The 23178-nt window shown below is 48.9% G+C and overlaps 1 protein-coding gene across 2 annotated transcripts in view; it reads right to left on the bottom strand.

The window, feature by feature from the left end:
* Positions 1–20038, bottom strand: part of LOC147093050 (NACHT, LRR and PYD domains-containing protein 3-like) — a 69119-nt gene extending 49081 nt beyond the window's left edge. Inside the window, exons 1-4 of one of the 2 annotated variants that reach the window (XM_085976375.1) lie at positions 19951–20038; positions 15643–15809; positions 9205–9376; positions 9034–9099 (exon numbers count right to left, since the gene is read on the bottom strand). In XM_085976375.1, the coding sequence (XP_085832501.1) occupies positions 9034–9099; positions 9205–9376; positions 15643–15809; positions 19951–20014 (469 nt within the window). In that variant the 5' untranslated portion in view covers positions 20015–20038. The remainder of the gene's footprint in view (positions 1–9033; positions 9100–9204; positions 9377–15642; positions 15810–19950) is intronic. The other variant, XM_085976376.1, reaches the window with a different exon arrangement.
* Between the last annotated feature and the right edge of the window lie 3140 nt (positions 20039–23178).

Genomic DNA, 23178 nt, shown 5'->3' with positions numbered 1-23178 from the left:
ATGCAGTATGATTCTGCCATTCCCATTTGCAACATTTTCACAGCATGTTCTTTCAATTCCTTCCTCCCCTCCGAAGCCCCTCACCCCGCCCCCCTGTCTCTGCACCTGCTTAATATCTGTTACATTTCCAGCTTTTTCCAGTTCTGATGAAGGGTCCCAGACCTGAAACGTTAACCCTGTTTCTCTCTCCACGGATCCTTCCTGGCCTGCTGAGTATTTCCAGCATTTTCTGTTGTTATTTCAGATTTCCAGTGTCTGCAGTATTTTGCTATTATATAGCGTGTAATAAGAGTTGTGGTGGGGCCTATTAGAAACAAAGGAGAGATACATGCTTAGAGGTGCAGGGCAAGGCTAGAATACTCAACGTGCACTTTTTATCAGTGTTTGCTAAGGAAGTGGATGCTGACAAAATATCAGTAGAAGTGGAAAAGGTAGAAGCAATCGAGTGGTGAAGATTGATAGACAGTATATACTAGAAAGGCTGGGTATGCTTCGAGTGGAGAAGTCGCCTGGTCCAGACGGCTTGCATCCCAGGTTAGTGAGGGAATTGTGGGAGGAGATAGCGGGTGGGCTTGCAATTTTTCCAATCTTCCCTTGATGCGGGTGGGGTGCCGGAGGATTGGAAAGTGGAAAATGTGACACCATTATTCAAGTAAGGGTGCAAGAACAATCCGAGTAACTACCGGCCGGTCAGTTTAACATCAGTGGTGGGTAAAGTTTTAGAAACAATAATGAAGGAAAAAATTAACAGCCACTTGGAGAGTATTACCCTAATTAAGGAGAGCCAACACGGATTTGTAAAAGGCAGACCGTGTTTGACGAATCTAATTGAATTTTTTAATGAAGCAACAAAGAGGATTGATGAAGGGAATGCAATAGATGTTGTCCACATTGATTTTCCGAAGGCGTTTGACAAAGTACCACATAGAAGGCTGATTAACAAAATTGAGGCTCATGCAATAGATGGGGCAGTGGCAACGTGGGTAAGGATTTGGCTTAAGGACATAAAACAGCGAGTTTTTTTAAATGGCCGTTTTTCAGACTGGAGGATGGTAGACATTGGTGTTCCCCAAGGGGCCAATACTAGGGCCATTGCTTTTTTATATATATATATATATAATATATGTGACTCTGGATATTGGAATACAGTGTAGAATATCTAAATTTACCAGATGTTACTTAATACAGAGAAGTGTGAGGTGATGCATTTTTGCAGAAGGAACAGGGAGAGGAAATATACACTTAATGGCACAGTTTTAAAGTGTGTGTAGGGACAGAGGGACTTGGAGTTAATGTGCATACGTCCTTGAAGGTTGCAGGACATATTCAGAGAGTGGTTAACAAAGCATTTTGGCCTAGAATTTCAGTATAGCCAGTTTTGGGGCGCTAATGTTAGCGCCCGCCCGAAGTTAGCGCCCGCCCCAAAGTGGCACCACCTTGCCGGAAATTCAGTCGCTTCACCCAAATAGGTTGCTGGAGCGCTAAAAGAGGCGTTCCACTACCATCTTTAGGCGCTAAGTCGGCGGTGCAGAGGGATAGCGCCGAGGCGGGGCGCAGCGCGGGTGCGGTCATTTTTTGATTGACAGCCGAACCCGTGGCGCCAACCAGCTCTTAAAGGGGGAAGGGACGATTTGGTCTGCTGCCACGCCCTGCAAACTGCAGCTTTGCAAATAGGCCTCAACACTGCTGCTCAGCCCCAGGGAGTCATGGCAACGCCAGAGAAGGCCCGTGAGCGTGCCCTGCGTTTCTCAGAGCGTGATCTGGGAATAATGGTGACAGCTCTGGAGAAGAGGCGCAGGATCTTGTTCCCAGAGACTGGGAGGAATCCGACCCACCAAGTATACACCAGAGCCTGGAAGCAGATCGCCAACAGGGTGACGGTCACCGGCGATGCCCCCAGGACCCACACCCAATGTCGGAAAAAATTCAACGACCTGACCAGGATTGTCAGGGTGAGTACCCTTTCCAGTCTCCTTCTCATTCTTGCATGTACAACTGACATGATGGGCAAAGGGAGCTGAAAGGCCTAATGGCCAGCCCTCAGCCAGCAGCTTTGGGACTGTCATGAGCATCAATTGCCCATTCTGCACTCTACACTCTGGCCAAGCTATTCCACCATAGGAGGCAGTGCACAGTACATCAGGGCTACACTCTGGCCAAGCTATTCCACCATGGGAGGCAGTGCACACTACATCAGGGCTACACTCCTTACTTACAGCCCGTCCTTTCTCTTGCAGGCTAAACTTGCCAATAAGTGCCAGGCCCGTGCCAGGACCAGGGGAGGCCACGCCAAGCTGCAGAAGCTCACTCCCCTGGAGGATCGCGTGAGTGGGCTCATGGGAGCCCGGCTGATCGTGCCCACAGCGTGCGGAGTAGCCGACCCTCCACTGCCCGGCAATGGTAAGGACCTCGCCTTTTGGCCCTCTTGCGTCGCACTTGCGCATCCGAGCTACATCCTTTGCCACTGTCCCACCAATGCGCTGAATGCCACCAGTCCTGACTCCCTCGCTGATGCCGTCTCCTCACTCTAAAGCTACTCATGTGCATTCCTGCTTTCAGCTGGTGACACCAGGTCCATGAAGCTGCCAGTGACAGCCCCTCCGAGCAGGAGGAGGAGGAGGAGGAGGAGGAGGAGGAGCAAGAGCAAGCCGGACCATCAGGGGAACTCTCAGATCCCGCAGGAGAGGACAAAATTTCTACGGGCAAAAGGGGTTAAGGGTTACGGAGAGAAGGCGGGGACGGGATACTGAATTAAAGGATCAGCCATGATCTCATTAAATGGCGGAGCAGGCACGAAGGGCCGAATGGCCTACTCCTGCTCCTATCTTCTATGTATCTATGTATCTATGTAAAATGATTGACACGTCCTCACTGCACGAGTGCCTGGACCAACTGTCGCAGGGGATTGCAGCTGCTGGGACCAGTGGCGTCTAGCCACCCAGGAGCCCTGCGCATGGGCCGCGGCCTTCCCCCAAAGGGGGGAAGGATCAGAGGGGAGTGCAGTTGATCGGGACACTCGTTGCCACCAACGTGGTAAGGTTCCCCTAGTTCGGTCCCCTGCTCCCCAGCGAGAGAGTCCCGACTCCAGTCCGGACACCTTCACCTCGGAGGAGGCGCGGAAGCTGGACAAGATGGCAGAGGATTCGGACCGGCGCCACACGGAGCTCATGCGTGTGGTGGGGCGCATGCCTGAGGCCATCGAGTCACTGGCGAACAGTGTGCGCGAGTTCGGGGCATCAACTGCCGCGAGTGGCCGCATGCTCACTAATGCCGTCAAGTCCCTGGCGGGTGTGATGCGGGCGCACACCAGGACAACAGGGGCACTCACTGCTACCACACGCGCTGTCTCAGGCAGGCATCGCCAGGGCACCCGCCGCACTGCAGCATCCCAGCGAGCCGCTCCTCGGCTGATTGGTGCGGATCCTGCAGTGTGGGCCCGGCCGAGTGCCAGCGCGCCACAGCACCAGCCAGCGCATCCCAGACGCCAGCTTACCCACATTGTGCCATCCGTCGCTGCCACTCCCCCACTGGGGCGTCAAGGGCAAGCGGCTGGAGCTGATGGTGGCCAGGCTCAGGTGCGCCACTCAGCAGCCGACCCCTCGAGGCCCAAAGGCCGTGTATGCCGCCCCCCAAGGGCATCTGGCGGAAGGACATCTGAGCCTCAGGCACCTTCTCCCAGCCTCGCAGCAGCCACTGGGCAGAGTTTGCGAAGGAGCAGCAGGCCGGGCAGGGGAGGCAAAAGGCTGGACAAGGTCTCGCCCTCGCGGGCCACTCAGTAGAGGGTGTGGCCAGCTTTCATTTTATATGGCGGTGGCCATCTTATTTTTGCCCATGGTTGTTTGGTTCGTGGGCTTATTTTTTGCGTTAAGGCCGAGGTTGAGGCCAGGTTTGTACAAATGTGGAGTTACTCCTCCCCAGTTTGTGGGAGTGAGTCGTTCGTTGGGCTTTTGTGGGGCCCATTGATTGTTTTTGGGGATTCATGTGGGAAGGGGTTTTCATTTTTGTGTAATAAATAATTATCTTTATTCATAGAGTCTCCATGGTTATTCTTGTCAGTGTTTGTTGGCTTCGCTGGCTGAGGGCTTGCGGAGCGGCTGCATTCATCTTCCCTCATGGCCACAAGGCATTCCCTGACAGGGGGCTTAGAAGTAACGTGTAATAAAGTGGCGTCGCGTGGCCCTTGGCCCTGGTCGCTCCCTCCTGGGAATGTACTCCAGCTCCTCCTCCTCCTCCTCCTGCTCCTCCTGCTCCTCCTCCTGAGGTGGTGGTCCAACATCAGGTGGCAGTGCCTGAGTCCTGCAGATAGCCAGGTTGTGTAGCATGCAGCAAACTACCACAAATTTGGAGACCCGGTCCTTCGAATACTGCAGAGATCCTCCGGAGCGATCAAGGCAGTGGAACTGCTGCTTGAGGACCCCAATAGTTTGCTCGATGATGTTGCGGGTGGTTTGATGGCTGTCGTTGTATGCCTCTTCAGCAGCGGTCCTGGGCGCGCGGAGCGGGGTCATGAGCCATGTACACAAAGGATAGCCTTTGTCCCCGAGTAGCCATCCTCTTGGGGGAGGCTGTGCCTCGAACATGTCATGCACAGTACTCTGCCGCAGGATAAACGCATCGTGGCTGCTGCCTGGAAAGCTGGCATTGACAGCCATGATGCGCTGCTTGTGGTCACACACCAGCTGCACATTCAGAGAATGGTAGCCCTTCCTGTTGCGATACTGCTCGCCATGCTCCAGAGGGGCCCGCAAAGCCACATACGTACAGTCAATGGCGCCCTGCACCAAGGGGAAGGCCACGAGTCTTGCAAATCCCAATGCGCGCTGATGCTGGCTCTCCAGGGCCATGGGGAAGGAGATGAATTGGCGTCTCCTTCTGAACAGTGCTTCGGTCACCTGGTGGATGCAGTGATGCACGCCGTACTGGGAGATGTTAGCTATGTCCCCAGCAGCGGATTGGAAGGAGCCGGTGGCATAGAAGTTCAATGCCACCATCACCTTCACTTTCACCGACAGAGACATCCTGCACCTGAGCTTTGGACGCAGATCTCTGCGAAGCAGGTGGCAGATCTCTGCAACCACCTCTTTTCGGAATCGGAGCCTTCTAACACATCACGCGCCAGTCATGTTGAGGTAGGAGCGCTGCTGGCGGTATAGCCTGACTGGGTAAAGCCTACGTGGCCGACGCCTGTTGCCCCCTCTGCCTCTAGCCAGGGATGCCCCTCTCACAATGCGTCTGCGAGCCCTACGGACATGGCGCTGCAGTTCCGCGTTGGCACCCCATGCAACCCCCATCAAATCCTGGCAAACAGTCAAATTTCCAAAAGGCCACTTGCAGCGCTCTGGCCTGAGTCCAAAAATACCTGAGCTGTTGCTGCTTGAAACCAGCTAGCTATCCTCCTTGTTGTGTGTCCAGAAATGCGTTGCACAAGAGTGTTTGCTACAAAATGGCTGGCCTTTATACTGGAGGGTACGTCCCCTTTAATTTGCGCCCCCTGGGGCCCGCGCTGGCTGTGTTGTGTTCCCTTTTTCAAATGCTCCGGCCGCCAGCCGCACAATGGGGCGGTCCGACTGAAGTTTGGAATCGGGGTGGCCAAAGGGCGTTGCACGAGGATGTGACGTCATTTTCTGCGTGCGCATCCGGGCGGGCGCAAAACTTTGCGCCGGCGCTAACGGCCAACTTAATTTGGGGCGAGGCGCAAACTGCGCTGCGCCCGGGCGCAACACGCATAGCGCCCGACATTCACTTTTCTTTAGGCGCTAACTGCTGGCGCAACCAACTGAATTTCTAGGCCATTGTATCTTGGGCTTCATAAATATAGGTATTGAGCACAAAATTGGAGAACTTATGCTGAACCTTTATAAAGCACTGGTTAGGCTACAACTGAACCAATGCTTCTAATTCTGGTCACCACACTTCAGGAAGGATGTGAAGGTCCTTGAGAGGGTGCAGAGGAGATTTACCAGAATGGTTCCGGGGATGAGGAATCTTAGCTACAAGGACAGGTTGGAGAAGCTGGATTTCCTTTCATTCGAGCAAAGGAGGTTGAGGGGTGATTTGATAGAGGTGTACAAGATTATGACGGGTTTGAATAGACTAGATGGAGAAAGGATGTTGACACTAGTTGATGGTAAAAGGACTAATGGCTGCAGATTTAAGGTTTTGGGCAAGAGATACAGGGGGGACATGAGGAAACGCTTTTTTACACAGCGAGTGGTGACCTGGGCTTAACTGTGAACGGAAGTGGTGGAAGCAGAGACGCTCAATGTTTTCAAGGGGAGACTGGATAGGCACTTTATGGAAATAAACTTGCAGTGCTACTTGGATAGTGCGGGGGAATGGGACTGACTGGATTGCTCTACAGGGAGCTGGGGCGGACTCCATGGGCCAAATGGACTCCTTCTGCGCCATTATGATTCTATGGCCTTTCTCCAGACCAAAAAACAACCGTTCACCACTACTGTCTGTTTGCTGTCACTTAGCTAATTTCTTATCACTGCTGCCATTGTCGCTTTTATTCCGGGGGCTTCAACTTTGTTGGCAAGCCTTTATGTGGCACTTTGTCGAACGCCTTTAGGAAATTCATGTACACCATGTCAACTTCATTGCCCTCATCAACACTCTCTGTTACCTCATCAAAAAAATCGATCAATTTGTTTAAACATGATTTGCCTTTAACAAATCCGTGCTGGCTTTCCTTAATTAATACACACTTGTCCAAGTGACTTTTAATTTTGTCCCTGATTATTGTTTCTAAAAGAATGCCCACTTCCGTGGTTGTAGTTGCTCGGTTTATCTGTATATCATTTTTTGAGCAAGGGTGTAACATTTTCAATTCTCCAGTCCTCTCACACCATTCTCGTTTCTAAGGAGGATTGCAAAATTATGTCCAGTCCCTCCGTGATTTATTTCTACACTTCCCTCAGTATCCTACGATGCATCCCATAAGGTCGTGGTGACTTACCTACTTTAAGTTCAGCCAGCCTTTCTATTACCTCTTCTTTATCATTTTTACCCCATCCATTATCTCCTATACCTCCTGCTTCAATATGTCTATGGCAGCATCTGCTTCCTTGATGAAGTCAGATGCAAGTACTCATTTAGCACCTTAGCCATGCCCTCTGCCTCCATATGTAGGTCTCCTTTTTGGTCCCTACTCGGCCCCACCCCTCCTATTACTACCCGCTTACTATTTATATGCCAATAGAAGACTTTTAGAATGATTTTGTTAACTGCCATTCTATTTTCATACCTTCTCTTTTCCCCTCTTATTTTCTTTTGCAGCTCTTGCTTGAGCTTCTATATTTTGCCTGATTCTCAGATGTAATCTCGATCTGAAATCTGTCATAAGTGCTCTTTTTCTGCTTTTTCTTACACTCTATCTCTTTCGTCATCCACGGAGCTCTGACATTATTTGCCCTACCTTTCGCCCAGTGGGAATGTACCTCGACAGTATCCAAACTATTTCCTCTTTAAATGCAGCCCATTGTTTGATTACAGGTTTGACTGCCACTCTTTTGATCGCATTTACACGGGCCAGGTCTGTTTTGATTCCACGGAAAATTGCCTTCCACCAATTAAGTATTTTAACTCCACATTGCTTCCTGTCCTTTTCCATATCTAATCTAAACCTTATGATATTATGACCATTGATCCCTAAATATTCACTTTGCTCCTCTTGTCCTACCTCATTCCGCAGAACCAGAGCCAGCAATGCCTCCTCTCTCATTGGACTGGAAACATACTGATCAAGAAAGTTCTCCTGAACACTCTTCAGAAATTCTTCCCCATCTCTGCCCTATGGGGTTTCAGAGTGTATCAGGATTCTGCCAGGTGTGTCTGGCATTTCACAGTGAATCATGGTCCTGCCAGGTGTGTATGGGGAACATAGTGTATCAGGATCCTGCCATGTGTGTATGGGGTTTCACAGTGAATCAGGATCCTGCCAGGTGTGTATGGGGTTTCACAGTGTATCTGAATCCTGCCAGGTGTGTATGGGGAACATAGTGTATCAGGATCCTGCCATGTGTGTATGTGGTGTCACAGTGAATCAGGATCCTGCCAGGTGTGTATGGGGTTTCACAGTGTATCAGGATCCTGCCATGTGTGTATGGGGTTTCACAGTGAATCAGGATCCTGCCAGGTGTGTATGGGGTTTCATAGTGTATCTGAATCCTGCCAGGTGTGTATGGGGAACATAGTGTATCAGGATCCTGCCATGTGTGTATGGGGTTTCACAGTGAATCAGGATCATGCCAGGTGTGTATGGGGTTTCACAGTGTATCAGGATCTTGCCAGGTATGTATGGGGTTTCACAGTGTATCAGGATCCTGCCATGTGTGTATGGGGTTTCACAGTGTATCAGGATCCTGCCAGGTGTGTATGGGGTTTCACAGTGTATCAGGATCCTGCCAGGTGTGTATGGGGTTTGACCGTGTATCAGCATCCTGCCATGTGTGTATGGGGTTTCACAGTGTATCAGGATCCTGCCAGGTGTTTATGGGGTTTCACAGTGTATCAGGATCCTGCCAGGTGTTAATGGGGTTTCACAGTGTATTTGGATCCTGCCAGGTGTGTATAGGGTTTCACATTGTATCAGGATCCTGCCAGGTGTGTATGGGGTTTCACAGTGTATCAGGATCCTGCCAGGTGTGTATGGGGTTTCACAATGTATCAGGATCCTGCCAGGTGCGTATGGGGTTTCACAGTGTATCAGGATCCTGCCATGTGTGTATGGGGTTTGACAGTGTATCAGGTACTTGTCAGTTGTACTTAACACTTCACAAGTGATAGCGATCAGCAGCTGAATTTAGAGCACGTTTACAGGAAACAATAAAAATCATATTAATTGTAACTTGAATTGACAGTGAGTAGTTCAGAATTGATGACATATCCAAACCACGTTCAATCCTGTTTACCCAGACTTTGCGCCTCTGATTCCCATATTCTGACAATCTCTAAACATATGGCTACATTCAATCATTCCGATTTTCCGAAGGTAAATAAACGTTTTTTAATCTCCATTCCATCACTTACCTTTCAGTTGACTGGGTATTTCGGATAAATCTCGTGCGATGTTCATGTAATCAACTGGATCAAAACCTGTTTAAATCAATTAAACTTCATGGAATCATATCTGTGTAACATTATAATAAAGTCTGCAGTGTTTGAATCTGAATTTGCTTTCAGTGTGTGATTTTACCGTACCATGTTCCTGTATTTCTATCAGTATTTTGTTCAGCTTTGGTAACCTGTGGCGCATTTTCACAAATGATTCCCACATCACCCTTAGGGCCTGAGAGCCTTTATCCATCACCAGGTTTAGAAGAAGTTTGGAACTGTCCTCCCGGTTTCCCTTCTCCGCGAGCTCAGTTATTTTCTCTTAAAACATTAATGAATATATTGAGGACCGCATTGAAAGACAAACAGTGAGAATGGGAAGGAAATGATCTGCTCAGTGATGGGATCTCCAATTTGTTTTGATCAAAGAAAACAATCACAAGGCCGGGTACTGATCCATTCTGACCAGGGGGACAATATTCTGTAAACATCTTGATCCACTCATTAACGGGACATACATGTAAAGAAACTAAAATAAAATCAGAAATATCATTTCTGGAAAGTCAGGAATCACTGAGAATCTGCAATAGTTTCAATGGGATTAATTTTCTCTGCCCTTCCGTCTCTAACATGACATCAGATTACTGATTGATAAGATGATGCACTCGGTCTAATGTTAAGTGAGGGAAGCAGCTAGAAAACTGGCTGAGAATTTACACCGACTGATCAAAACAACCATTGGTGGTTATCGGTGTGGAGAATCGACCAGTAATTCTAACAATGAAAATTCCCTTCACTCTAATCTCTTGTTCCCCCTCAGTAATTGAAATATTATTTTGCACACCCGCTGCCAGTATGAAACCTCGATAACCAGGAGCACATGTCCAGCAATGGGGCACTTTCATCGACAATAGCCTAAATTTATATGTCGTCTTTTTTAATTCCATTTTTTAATTCACAGGATGTGGGCGTCACTGATGGGGACAGCATTTATTGCCCATCTCTAGTTACCTTTGAGATTGTAGGGGTGAGATGCCTCCTTGAGGCGCTGCTGTCTATTTGGTGAAGGTACTCCCACGGTGATGTTAGGGAGGGAGTTCCTGGACTTCAACCCAGCGATGATGAAGGAACAACAATATATGTCCCAGTCAGGATGGTGTATTCCTTGGAGGGGAACTTGCAGATGATGATGTTGCCCTGCTCCTTTTGCCTTTGTCCTTCTAGGTGATAGAGGTCAAGAGTTCATGAGGTGCTGCTGAAGAAGATTGGCAAGTTGCTGCAGTTCATCTTGTAGCTGATAAACACTTCAACCACCTTCCGCCAGTGGTACTGGTCAAGTGGATTGCTTTGTCCTGGATGGTGTCGAGATTTCTTGAGTATTATTGGAGTTGCACTCATCCAGGCAAGTGGAGAGTATTCCATCACACTCCTGACTTTTGCCTTGTAGGTGGTGGTAAAGTAAATACTCGAAAATCCATTTGGGCATTGATAGTTTAAACTGCAAAAATGGCAGTGTGTTGTCACTGAAATCACTTTAGCGGCTTTAAGAATATTCAATAACTGTTTAGTAGCAGGCGTCTCGTTTGCAAAAACTACTGATAAGGAAGTAAGGAGGCAATTGGGACAGGAATAATAAACTATAAAATGTACCAAATGATCAAAAACTGCTGAGGTGTTCAGCCTTTCCTCACTGCAAAAACAACGGCCCTATCAGCGTTCGCCATTATTACACCACTGAAAATGACCACAACATCAGGATTTAGCACATGGGCATCTAAATCTGGACATCCTGAAGTTGCGGTATGTCCTTCCTTGCTCTGACACTGGCTGCGCCGTGGACGAGGGCTTCCCATTCGAAGAACCTAAAGTGCCAGGTGGGAGCTGATCACTCTGCTGCCTTGACATGGATTCCTTGGTATAAAGGTTGTATGTATCGCTTGAGGCTTGTGTGAATTGCTACATCATTATTATGGATTATAAAATATAACTTTTGATAACAAAATATGTAGTGTATTGCCCAGATAAGTCCTGTTCACAAAAGGCAGATCAAATCCAATCCAGCCAATTAATGTCCTATCAAACAACTCTCAATCTTCAGCAAATTGAGGGATGCAGTCATCAAAATACAGTCAAGCAGCACTTACTCACCATTAATCAGCTCACCGGTGCTTAATTTAGTTTTTACCAGGACCAATTGGATCCAGACCTCATCAGAGCCTTGGTCCAAACATGAACAAAAGAGTTAAATTCCAGAGGTGAAGGTAGAGTGATTGTCCTTGACATCAATGCAGCATTTTACCGAGTAGGGTTGAGAGAAAGCAGAAAGTATGTGTTTAGTTTTAAGGAGGAAATGAAGCTGGAAAGGTGGAGCGATCTAGTGAGTGAATTCCAGAGCGTAGATCCTAAGGCAAATGCATGCTGTACCACCACTGGTAAGCAGAAGGTCGAGGGGTGCACAAGAGGCCAGAGATCGTGGAACAGGCAATCCTAGGCCTGCAGAAGGTTTCTGCACTGGAGCTGGATACAGAGATAGGAGAGGGCGAGGTGGTGAAGGAATTTATATTGGAAGATGGACAGAAGGCATTCGAGGACCGGGAAAGAGCACATGAGCGTTGGTTAACGGGGTTTGCGGCAGGACAGGGTACAAGCAAAGATTTGGATGAGCTGACGTTCACGGAGGGCTCAGGAAGTTCGGTCGGCCAGGGGAGCATTATTATGATGAAGGATAAAGGTGACAAATGCACGGATGAGGTATCAGCAGGAGATGGGCTGAGGTAGGAGTGGAGGTGGACAATGTTATGAAGGTGAAGATGTGGTATTTGAGATGGAGAGGATGTGGGGTCGAAAGCTTATTTCTAGAGAATATAGGATGCCGAGGTTGTGAACATTTAGGTTTAGCACCAGAGAGTTGCCGGGGAGGGGAATGTAATCAAGCGGTGAGAAGACAGAGTTTGTGGGATTGATATTAGATGATGATTCAGTCTTCCCAATATTTAACTGGAAATCAATCAAACTAAATAAACGGCATGATCTAAAGAAATATACAGATGCTAACCAGTGCAAGAATATAAAAAGACTTAGCTACCAATCTCTCAGTCACTATCTCCATAATCAAACTACCACCAAATTAAAGTTAACCGACAATAAATTACAGAATGAATGAGCTCAATTTACTGCTGTTCCCTAGGGTCACAAAGTTAAGTTGTATAAGGCTAGATTTAAGTTAGATGTCAGGAGGTAGTTCTTTCCCAGAGAACAGTGGATGTCTGGAACAGGCTGGACCTGTTCAAATCAAATCAAATCGACTTTTATTGTCATTGTTAGTGCACAAGTGCAGTACAACGAAATGTAGGCTTACGGCTCCCGAGAGTGTACATTTGGATTAAGACATTTAAACATTCAACATACATTTGGCTTGTAGTATATTAACATAAACATAATCATAATAAAGTGCATTGGCAGATGTGCAGGCTTTAGAGTTTATTTGTGGAGTTCAGTAGGATGACAGCCCTGGGAAAGAAGCTGTTCCTAAATCTGCTCGTACGGGTGCGAATGCATCTGTAGCGTCTCCCAGATGGCAGGAGGGCGAACAGACTGTGGCTGGGGTGGGTAGGGTCTTTGATGATGGACTGTGACCTCCGTAGACAGCGTTTCTGGTATATGTGCTCTATGGTCAGTAGCCGGGTGCCGGTAATGCGTTGGGCAATTTTGACTACCCGCTGCAGGGCCTTCCGATCATAGTAGCTACAGCTGCCATACCATACTGTGATACAGTTTGTCAGGATGCTCTCCATAGTGCAGCGATAAACGTTAGAGAGGATCAGGGGTGACAGGTTACATCCCTTCAGCCTCTTTAGGAAATATAGGCGCTGCTGGGCCTTCTTCACCAGAGAGGAGGTATTGAGGGACCAGGAGAGGTCTTCCGTGATGTGGACTCCGAGGAACTTAAAGCTGTCCACCCTTTCCACCACAGCCCCATTGATGTGGATGGGGGTGTGACTTCCGCCTTTGGACTTCCTGAAGTCCACAATGATTTCTTTGGTTTTCTTGATGTTAAGGGCCAGGTTGTTATCGGCGCACCACTTCACGAGATGCTGGACCTCCTCCCTGTAGGCTGACTCATCGTTGTTGGTGATCTGGCCTACTACCGTGATGTCATCTGCAAACTTGATGGTGTTGGAACCATTAACAGTCACACAGTCGTGGGTGCAGAGGGAGTAGAGGAGGGGGCTCAGCACACATCCTTGTGGGGCCCCCGTGTTCAGGGTTAGGGCGGGGAGGTGTGGTTACCTAATTTGACAGACTGGGGTCTGTTTGTTAGGAAGTCCAGGGTCCAGTTGCAGAGGGAAGTGTTCAGGCCAAGAGTTTGGAGTTTGCTGGCCAGCTTGTTGGGGACGATAGTATTGAATGCTGAGCTGTAGTCTATGAACAGCATTCTGATGTAGGTCTCCTTACCATCTAGGTGATTCAGTGCCGAGTGTAGAGCAGTTGTGATTGCATCCTCCGTTGATCTGTTTGCACGAGAGGCAGGAACACTGGCTTTGATGTGGGCTAAGACCAGTCTCTCGAAACACTTCATTATGATGGGTGTGAGTGCGACAGGTCGATAGTCGTTCAGGCACGTCACAGCCGTTTGTTTTGGCACAGGAATAATGGTAGCGGTCTTGAAGCATGTAGGGACAACTGCCTGGGCCAATGACAGATTGAAGATGGCTGTGAAGACATCAGCCAGCTGATCAGCACATTCCTTGTGTACCCGTCCAGGGATGCTATCCGGTCCAGCAGCCTTTCGTGTGTTCACTCCGCGTAGAACACCCCTTACGTCGGATGTCGACAGAGTGAGCACCTGGTCTTCCGGGGGAGGCAAGGCTGTGGTAGCCGGCTCCCTGTTGTCCCTGTCGAAGCGAGCGTAGAAGTTGTTAAGCTCCTCCAGAAGGGAGGCATCGCTAGCCGGGGGGCTGGTGTTTTTGCCCTTATAGTCAGTGATGGACTGGATGCCTTGCCACATGCGCCGGGTGTCCGAGTTGTTGCGGAAGTGATCCTCTATCCACAGTGTCTGTTTCCTTTTGGCATCCTGATACCCTTTTTTTTGTTTCTGATGGGGTGGAGATCACCTCCTACAGAAGGTAGGTACTGCAGGGAATTCTGGGTCAGAGTGATCTCCTGGACTTTTTTCGATCGCCCAGATGGGTCGGAAAGGAAGTTCCCAGATTTTTTCCCCCAAATTGACCTGGAATTTTACCTGTATTTTTGCCTCTCCCAGGAGATCACATGGTTTCGGTTGGGGTGGGGAGGAGTGTATGGCCTAGAAATTCGCTATCGCCGCGCCAGGTCTTTAGCGCCCGAAAGTTAGCGCACGCCCGGATTCCCGTAGCGCCCGCCTGAAATTCAGTTGCAGCGCCCCAAGACGGAGGCGGGCGCTATTGCAGTGTTTGGCCGCCTCCGCTTGGGGCGCCGAAAGTCAATTTCAGGCGTCCAGCTGCCGCAGCGCCACCCGATGCGGTGCGGCAGGCTGAGGTACTGCAGGCCTCCTCCTTCTCTTAAGGAGGAGCTGCCTGCAGCCGTGAGATCGCCGCTGGATTCCCCCGGCAAATGAGCCCGGCACCACGGAGAAGTGCCGGGCTCGCGGGGGTCAGAGACCAATGCCGCGGGGGGGGTTGGTGTGGGAGTCCGGGGAGGAAGGTGCGGCCAAGCGGCCGCCGGGAAAGCGGCCGGCCGCACCTCCACCTTTATGCCCCGGCCTCTCGGAGCTGCAAGGCCCCGTTTTACAAACGCTCTTTGCGCCCGCTACGGGAGAGGTGGCGGCAACTGAATTTGGGTGTCGGGCCGGCATCGCGTTGGAACTGGGGCATTGCGCACACCGATGACATCATCGCTGCCGGCGCAGCGCTACCGGCTAACGCCACCATTTGCGCTACACTGAATTCCAGGCTACCAACAGCGCCGGCGCAAAAGACCTCTTTAGGCGCTAAGTGGGCGCTAACACCACTGAATTTCTAGGCCTATATGTTGTGATACACAAGGTATCGCAATTGTGTGGGACAGACTCAATGAAGTGACATTGACCAACAAGAGCACAGGACCAGGAAATGGCAGACTGAATGAGCTCAATCTCATATTATTCCTGGGGAGTGACATTCCCCACCAAGAACACAGGACCAGGAAATGACAGACTGAATGAGCTCAATCTCATATCCATTCTGGGGACTTACATTCCCCACTAAGAGCACAGGACCAGGAAATGACAGACTGAACGAGCTCAGTCTCCTCTTTCTGCTGGGAAGTGCCAATTCCCACCAAGAGCACAGGACCAGGAAATGACACACGGAATGAGCTCAATCTCATATTCCCTTCTGGGGACTGACATTCCCCACCAAGAGCACAGGGCCAGAGGATTTCCTCTTTTGCACTCAGTTGTCACCTTTTCGTATCATGGTTTCAGATTCACAATATTTGCAGTTTTATCCTCTATTCCCCCATTTGCCGGTTTCAATTCCATAACATTCTATAATTCTAAAATTTGATATTTTGTTAGTTCTGTGATGATAGAATAAACTAAACTCAATCTGCGTCTCTCTCACTTACGTGATATTCTTGTGAATTGAAATGGTCCTCTCCTGTTAACCAGAGACCGAGTCCCTCCACACCTTCTTCGATCGCCTGTTCTAGACTGTCCCGGTAGAATTTCGTCAACTGGAACAGCTGGTAATCGTCACACTTCGTCAAGAACCAAGTGATTGTAGTGTTCGGATCTGTGAACACAAATGGAGAAAACTAAATACTTTAACACTTTCTATCCGGGTGGCTATATTCCCTCTAATATCAAACGATTGAAAGCTCCTGTGAGCCACATTATCAAACAGCTTCTGATAACGCACATACACCGCAGGTTATATTTTGGGACAGTTGCGACTGCCAGTATTAAAGTCCTGTTGTTCTTGTACGGGTCCCTGCAGTGTCTGTGAATCTTCCCCTCTATCTCATCTCTGCTGCACGGCCAGCAATGCCCACCGAGAATTGTGATATTTCCCTTCCTATTCCTCAACTACGTCCGTACATAAGGATTTTATCTTAACAAAACTCCCGACACACCCTTCTTTTCTGGTGCCATCGGGGAACCCTTTCTTAATAGTGGCATCCACGGTTGTTTCTTTCTCCTCTCAAAACATTATGACCTGAATATTTTTCTAGAATTCTGTGAAAATCCAGGCAAATGAATGCAAAAGACAAGGCTGAAGCATTTGCAACTATCTTCAGCCAGGAGTGCCGAGTGGATGATCCATCTCGGCCTCCTCCTGAGGTCCCCAGCTTCACAGATGCCAGTCTTCAGCCCATTCAATTCACTCCACGTGATGTCAAGAAATGGCTGAAGACACTGGATACTGCAAAGGCTATGGGCCCTGACAATATTCCGGCAATAGTACTGAAGACTTCTGCTCCAGAACTAGCTGCGCCCCTAGCCAAGCTGTTCCAGTACAGCTACAACACTGGCATCTACACAGCAATGTGGAAAATTGCCCAAGTATGTCCTGTCTACAAAAAGCAGGACAAATCCGACCCGGCCAATTACCGTCCCATCAGTCTACTCTCAATCATCAGCAAAGTGATGGGAGGTGTCGTCGACAGTGCTATCAAGCGGCACTTACTCAGTAATTACCTGCTAACTGACGCCCAGTTTGTGTTCCGCCAGGGCCACTCAGCTCCTGACCTCATTACAGCCTTGGTCCAAACATGGACAAAAGAGCTGAACTCAAGAGGTGAGGTGAGAGTGACTGCCTTTGACATCATGGCAGCATTTGATCGAGTGTTGCATCAAGGAGCCCTAGCAAAACTGAAGTCAATGGGAATCAAGGGGGAAACTCTCCATTGGTTGGAATCATACCTAGCACAAAGGAAGTTGGCTGTGGTTGTTGGAGGTCATTCATCTCAATCACATGGCATCACTGCAGGAGTTCCTCAGGGCAGTGTCCTAGGCCCAACCATCTTCAGCTGTTTCATCAATGACCTTCCCTCCATCATAAGATCAGAAGTGGGGATGTTCGCTGATGATTGCACACTGTTCAGCACCATTCGAGACTCGTCAGATACTGACGCAGCCCGTGTCCATATGCAGAAAGACCTGGACAACATTCAGACTTGGGCTGACAAGTGGCAAGTAACATTCGCACCACACAAGTGCCAGGCAATGACCATCTCCAACAAGCGAGACTCAAACCATCTGCCCTCGACATTCAATGGCATTACCATCGCTGAATCCCCCGCTATCAACATCCTGGGTCTTACCATTGATCAGAAACTGAACTGGTCGAGCCATATAAATACTGTGGCTACAAGAGCAGGCCAGAGGCTGGGAATTCTGTGGCGAGTGCCTCACCTCCTGACGCCCAAAAGCCTTTCCACCATCTACAAGGCACAAGTCAGGAGTGTGATGGAATACTCTCCACTTGCATGGATGAGTGCAGCTCCAACAACACTCAAGAAGCTCGACACCATTCACGATAAAGCAGCCCACTTCATTGGCACTCCATCCACCACCTTCAACATTCACTCCCTCCACCACCGACGCACTGTGGCTGCAGTGTGTACCATCTACAAGATGCACTGCAGCAACTCGCCAAAGATCCTTCAACAGCACCTTCCAAACCCGCGACCTCTACCACTTAGAAGGACAAGGGCAGCAGACGCATGGGAACATCACCACCTACAAGTTCCCCTCCAAGCCACACACCATCCTGACTTGGACCTGTATCGCCGTTCCTTCACTGTCGCTGGGCCAAAATCCTGGAATTCCCTTCCTAACAGCATTGTGGGTGTACCTATACCATATGGACTGCAGCGGTTCAAGAAGACGGCTCACCACCATCTTCTCAAGGGCAAATAGGGATGGGCACTAAATGCAGGCCTAGCCAGCGACGCCCAATCCCATCAATGAATTTAAAAAAAAACTGTCTTATAGATACCAAATCACAGCTCACATGCCTCTTAAGATCCATATGTGTTTGGAGTGATTTGCACATATTACCGGCAAAGCACTCAATCCAAATTCCATTTCCTTTGAATATTTACCCGTTTTCATTTTTCATTTAATAGCAAGTGACTTTATCGCTCACTACTTGAAAATATTTTCCTTCTTTCCTGGTAATGGCTTTTCACTATTTCATAATCTTGTGTTCCATCTCTAACAGTTTTAATAATTCCTCTCTCTAGTCTCAGATCCTGAAATTTCCCAACTTCCATTCCTATCAGCTTCTCACTGCTCCATTCATTTTTATGCAAAACCATTGTTGGCTATCGGTTCAGATCATGGCCATCCATTCCATTCTACCTGAACTCACTCTAGTGTCCCAAGAACGTGAACACTTCCCTTCTGCTCCAGCCCTGCCGCCGCACATTGAACTGCCCCATGTTGCACTACTGAAGCGAAACAGTGTAAAACAATCTGTAGATCACCACCTTGAATTACACTGAATGTACAGCATAGAAACAGCTCATTTGGCTATTTTAGTCTGTGCTGGTGCTTACACACCACATGATTCCCCTTCAATTCTATCTACGTCACCTCAGCCTTTCAGCCCCTCTTTACAATCTTTTTTTTTCTATCACGTACTCATCTAGTTTCCTTTTGAAAGCATCTAAGCTATTTACTTCAATCACTTCATGCGATAGCAAATTCCGCACTTTAACCACTCTTTGAGGGAAGAAAGTTCTGCTTAGTTCCTTATTGGATTTATTATTAACTGTCTTGTACTTATGGACCCTAGTTTTGGATTTTCCCACAAATGGATACATTCATTCCACATCTACACTGTCCAAACAATTCAAAATATTGAAGAACTCTATCAGGTCGCATCTAAGATCTTTTTCTAAGGAAAAGTCCTGATCTGTTCAATATTTCCCGACAGCTGTAACCCCTCAGTTCTAGTACCATCCTTATAATTTTTTCTGCACTTTCTTCAGTGCTTGAATGTTATTTTGTATATTCTGGATACCAGCACTGTGCACTGTACTCGAAGTACTGCCTGACCAGGTTTCTTTACAAGTTTAAAATAACTTCATTAATATTGAACGCTAAACCCCCAGAAATAAACCCAGTGTTTGTTGGGGTATCTAAATGTTTTTCTGACCTCTGAAACTGTTTTAAGGAGTTGTTTACCTGTATTCCTAGTTATCTTTCCATTCTATCTCATTCACTTTGTATTTTCTAAGGTGTAGGTGATGTTTCTATTTTTCCTACCAAAGTGCATCACCACAGTTTTATCTATTTTAAATTTCATTTCCCACTTAACTGTCCCATCTGCAAGATTACGAATGTGTTCTTGTACTGAGAGCTTGTTTGTAGTCTAGTGCAGAAGTCTTAAAATTCCCTTCATAAACTTAAGTTATCGGTTCCTACCATGGATAAATTCTGCTCTCCTTTCCTTTCCAGAGATGGTCAAACCCGTTCCAGTAGGTTCTTCCCTCTGGCACCATGGAGGAAACTTACCATTCGCGACCTGGTCAGGGCTTCAGTAGAGTACGTGTATCCCCCTGACTGTAAAATCTCCCGTCACTATCGCTCTGCTATACATGTTCGCAACCTGCCCCTCACCTCAGCCAAACTTGGGGTGGTTTCCTGCTCCCTGGTGTCAAACTGTTGCTCAGGAAAACACTCCTCTGAATCACTGTCTCTATCCACCTTATAAGCTCCAATACCAAGTACATATTGGACAGTTCCAGTACTCAGGGGCTCCCTACAACTGTGACTGTGATGCCCCAGTGGAAAATCAGTCACTGCCCTCTTTTTACTCAGCTCCTGTCCTATTCCCTCACCCGGTGTGAGTTGTTGGTTCTTGCTGGAGATCTGGACCTTTTGTCAGGACGAACATAAAACTCTAAGGAATTTTGTGAACCAACCTGTGTCCATTCTCATTCTTCTTGAAGTTATTCGATCTTCTCCCCTGGTTGGACCTTCAGCCATTGTGGTGACAGGCGTTCCCAGATTCTTATTCCCTGTAATAAATGTAATATTAGGAGGGATAGATGGAAATAATAAAATGAGATGGAGAATATTGCCTTGTTAAACATGATATCAATCCCTCCTCCCCCATCAGTACAACAGCTGTTAGCTCCGGGATCGAGCATTTCCCGAGTGTTATGATCAACTCTCCACATCAGGTGTGACACAGACAGCTGCCCAGTGAAATCCAGTGAGTTCCGCTGATCTCCACAACCCAGTTCCTGACGGGTTCGCATCGGCCAAGACTCCGCACTGGGAGCGCCTATTGGTGAGATTTACTCACACAGTGCAGGCGAAAACCAGCCTTATTCCTGAGGTAGAGAATATTCTGCAGGGAAATATGGAGTGGGGCGATCATTGATGAATTGAATAATCCACCAGTAGGTTTTCGCAGTCTGGTGGAATTGGATTATTTTTAAGCACAGATTTGTGTTGAATGACAAGATTGAGTTTTGATATTAAATTCTGGTGCTTTATGAATATGACATCTATCCACATATACAATATATAGCTGGGTGTGATCGCTCTGGTCTCTATGGGCAGTGACATTGTCCGTGTTTTCATGCAGACGTGTCCTGGTTGGTGTTTATATTTGAATATATTCAGCATATCTCTCATGGTGTCAGCACCGACTATTGATCACTGTAGGGCATTTACCGCTGTTCCACTAATATTAACACCAATGTATAATGAAGTGCATCATGTAACTTTAAATGTTAAGATGCTGCTCAACATTGATTTGTGGATTATCTTTAGGGGTCTTGCAATCTCAAAATTGGCCATGTATATATAAGTGGTGGATTTGCCTGCTGTTTAACAAACACAATTCTGCAATTGTACGCGTGTCTCGCTGTATGTGTGTCCACGTACGTGCGTTCAATCAAATTCTCAATCAGTGACCTTTCCTTTCCCCACTGGGGAAATGTAAAAGTGATTCAGTCTCGGATCAGTAATACCTCCAAAATGTAATTGAAGTTATTCTCCCGCATTAAATTATAACCAAGTTTGAGATCTTGTAAGATTCAGTTATCTGCTGTGTCACTCACGCTGCCACTGGCACAATAAACACACAGCAACAACAACTTACATTTCCATCGAAACACATCACAAGGTGCTTCACAGAAGCCAAGCATGACAAAAGATGGGCTCAGACTAAAGGAGGTAGAAGGAGACGTGGTCAGAATGTTGGTCACAGCAGTGAGTTTCGGGGGGTTCTAAAGGAGGAGGGAGCTGGAGAGGTCTACGTGGGGAATTGATGAGCATTGAGCTGGGATAACGGAAGGTACAGCCGCCATAGACATGGGGAGGAGTGGGCGAAATGTCACAAGAGGCCAGAGCCGCAGGAATAGAGCGATCTTGGTGGTGCTGGATTGTAGGGCTGGAGGAGAATACAGAGACAGGGAGGGAGAAGACCATGACGGAATTTAAACGATGTTGTCTGTTTTAATTTGCATGTGCTGGGGATCCACGAGCCATTGCAAGTTCGCAAGGACAGGGGGGATCTGTGAGCAGAGTTTTGATGCTTTTTTTCACACCGCAGTCGCAGCCACCCACACAACAGACCCAGCCAGGAACACCACTGAGCCAACTCCGCACCTCACTGACCGAGCCCCATACCCCACTGACCCAGCCCCATACCCCACTGACACAGCCCCACACCAAACTGACACAGACGCACACCCCACTGACCCAGCACCGAACCCCACAGACCCAGCCCTGAAACCCTACTGACCCAGCCCCGAAACCCCACTGACCCAGCCCCGAACCCCACTGACCCAGCCCCGATCCCCACTGAGCCAGCCCCGCACAACACTGATGCAGTCCCACACACCGCTGCCCAAGTCCCACACCCCAGTGACCCAGCCCCACATCCCACTGACCCATCCTGGCAACACACAGACCCAGCTCAACACCCCACTGACGCAGGCCCACACCCCAATGACACAGACCCACAACCCACTGACCCAGTCACACACCCTTCTGACACAGCCCCGCACCCCACTGACCCAGTCCTGCAGCCCGCAGACCCAGCATTGCACACCAATGATCCAGCCCCGCACCCCACTGACCCAGCCCCGCACCACACAGACACAGCCCAAAACCCCACTGACACAGCCGCACACCACACTGACCCAGAACCGCACCTCGCTGACCCAACCACGCACCCACCTGACCAAACCCCACACAAAATTGAACTAGCCCCGCACCACATTGACCTAGCCACACACCCCAGTGTCCCAGCCCCTCACCCAACTGACACAGAAACACACCACAGTGAGCCAGCTGCGCCCAACCATTGACAGAGCCCCGCACCCCACTGACCAAGCCCCACACCACACTGTCGCAGCCCTGATCCCCACAGACCCAGCCCAGAACCCCACTGACCGAGCCTCGAAGCCCACTGACCCAGCCCCGCAACACACTGACACAGACCAAGCTCCACACATGACTGACCCAGCCCCACACCCCACTGACCCAGCCCCGCAACACACTGACCCAGCCCCACACACCACTGACCCAGCCCCACACCCCACTGACCCAGCCCCGCACCTCACTGACCCAGCCCCATACACCACTGACCCAGCCCCACACACCACTGACCAAGCCCCACACCCCACTGACACAGCCCCACACCCCACTGACACAGCCCCACACCACACTGACCCAGCCCCGATCCCTACAGACCCAGCACTGAACACAATGACGCAGCCACGAACCCCACTGAACCAGCACCGCACAACATTGACCCAGCTCCGCACAACATTGACCCAGCTCCACACATCACTGCGCCATCTCCACACCACTCTAAACCAGCACCACACCCCACTGACCTAGTCGCAAATCCCACTATCCCAGCCCCACACTCAACTGACCCACCCCAACGCCCCACTGTCCCAGCCCCACATCCTACTGACCCAGCCGCACACCCCAGTGACCCAGCCCCACACCCCACTGACGCAGATCCACACCCCATTGATTCAGACCAACACAGACATGCCACTAATTCATCTCCACACCCGACAGACTGTGGTGATTATTCTTTATGTTTAGTAAGAAGTATTGTGATTGGTTGTTTGTTTCCTGCCTTGGGATATATGCTGTAATCTCATTGGTAGTTGATGTCA

Source organism: Somniosus microcephalus, unplaced genomic scaffold (genome assembly GCF_052327205.1).
Source record: "Somniosus microcephalus isolate GS21.2 unplaced genomic scaffold, FLI_Smic_1.0 unresolved_chr2, whole genome shotgun sequence".
Classification (NCBI taxonomy): Eukaryota; Metazoa; Chordata; class Chondrichthyes; order Squaliformes; family Somniosidae; genus Somniosus; species Somniosus microcephalus.
The sequence above is the reverse complement of the archived record's forward strand: the minus strand, read 5'-3'. Positions and strand labels throughout refer to the sequence as shown.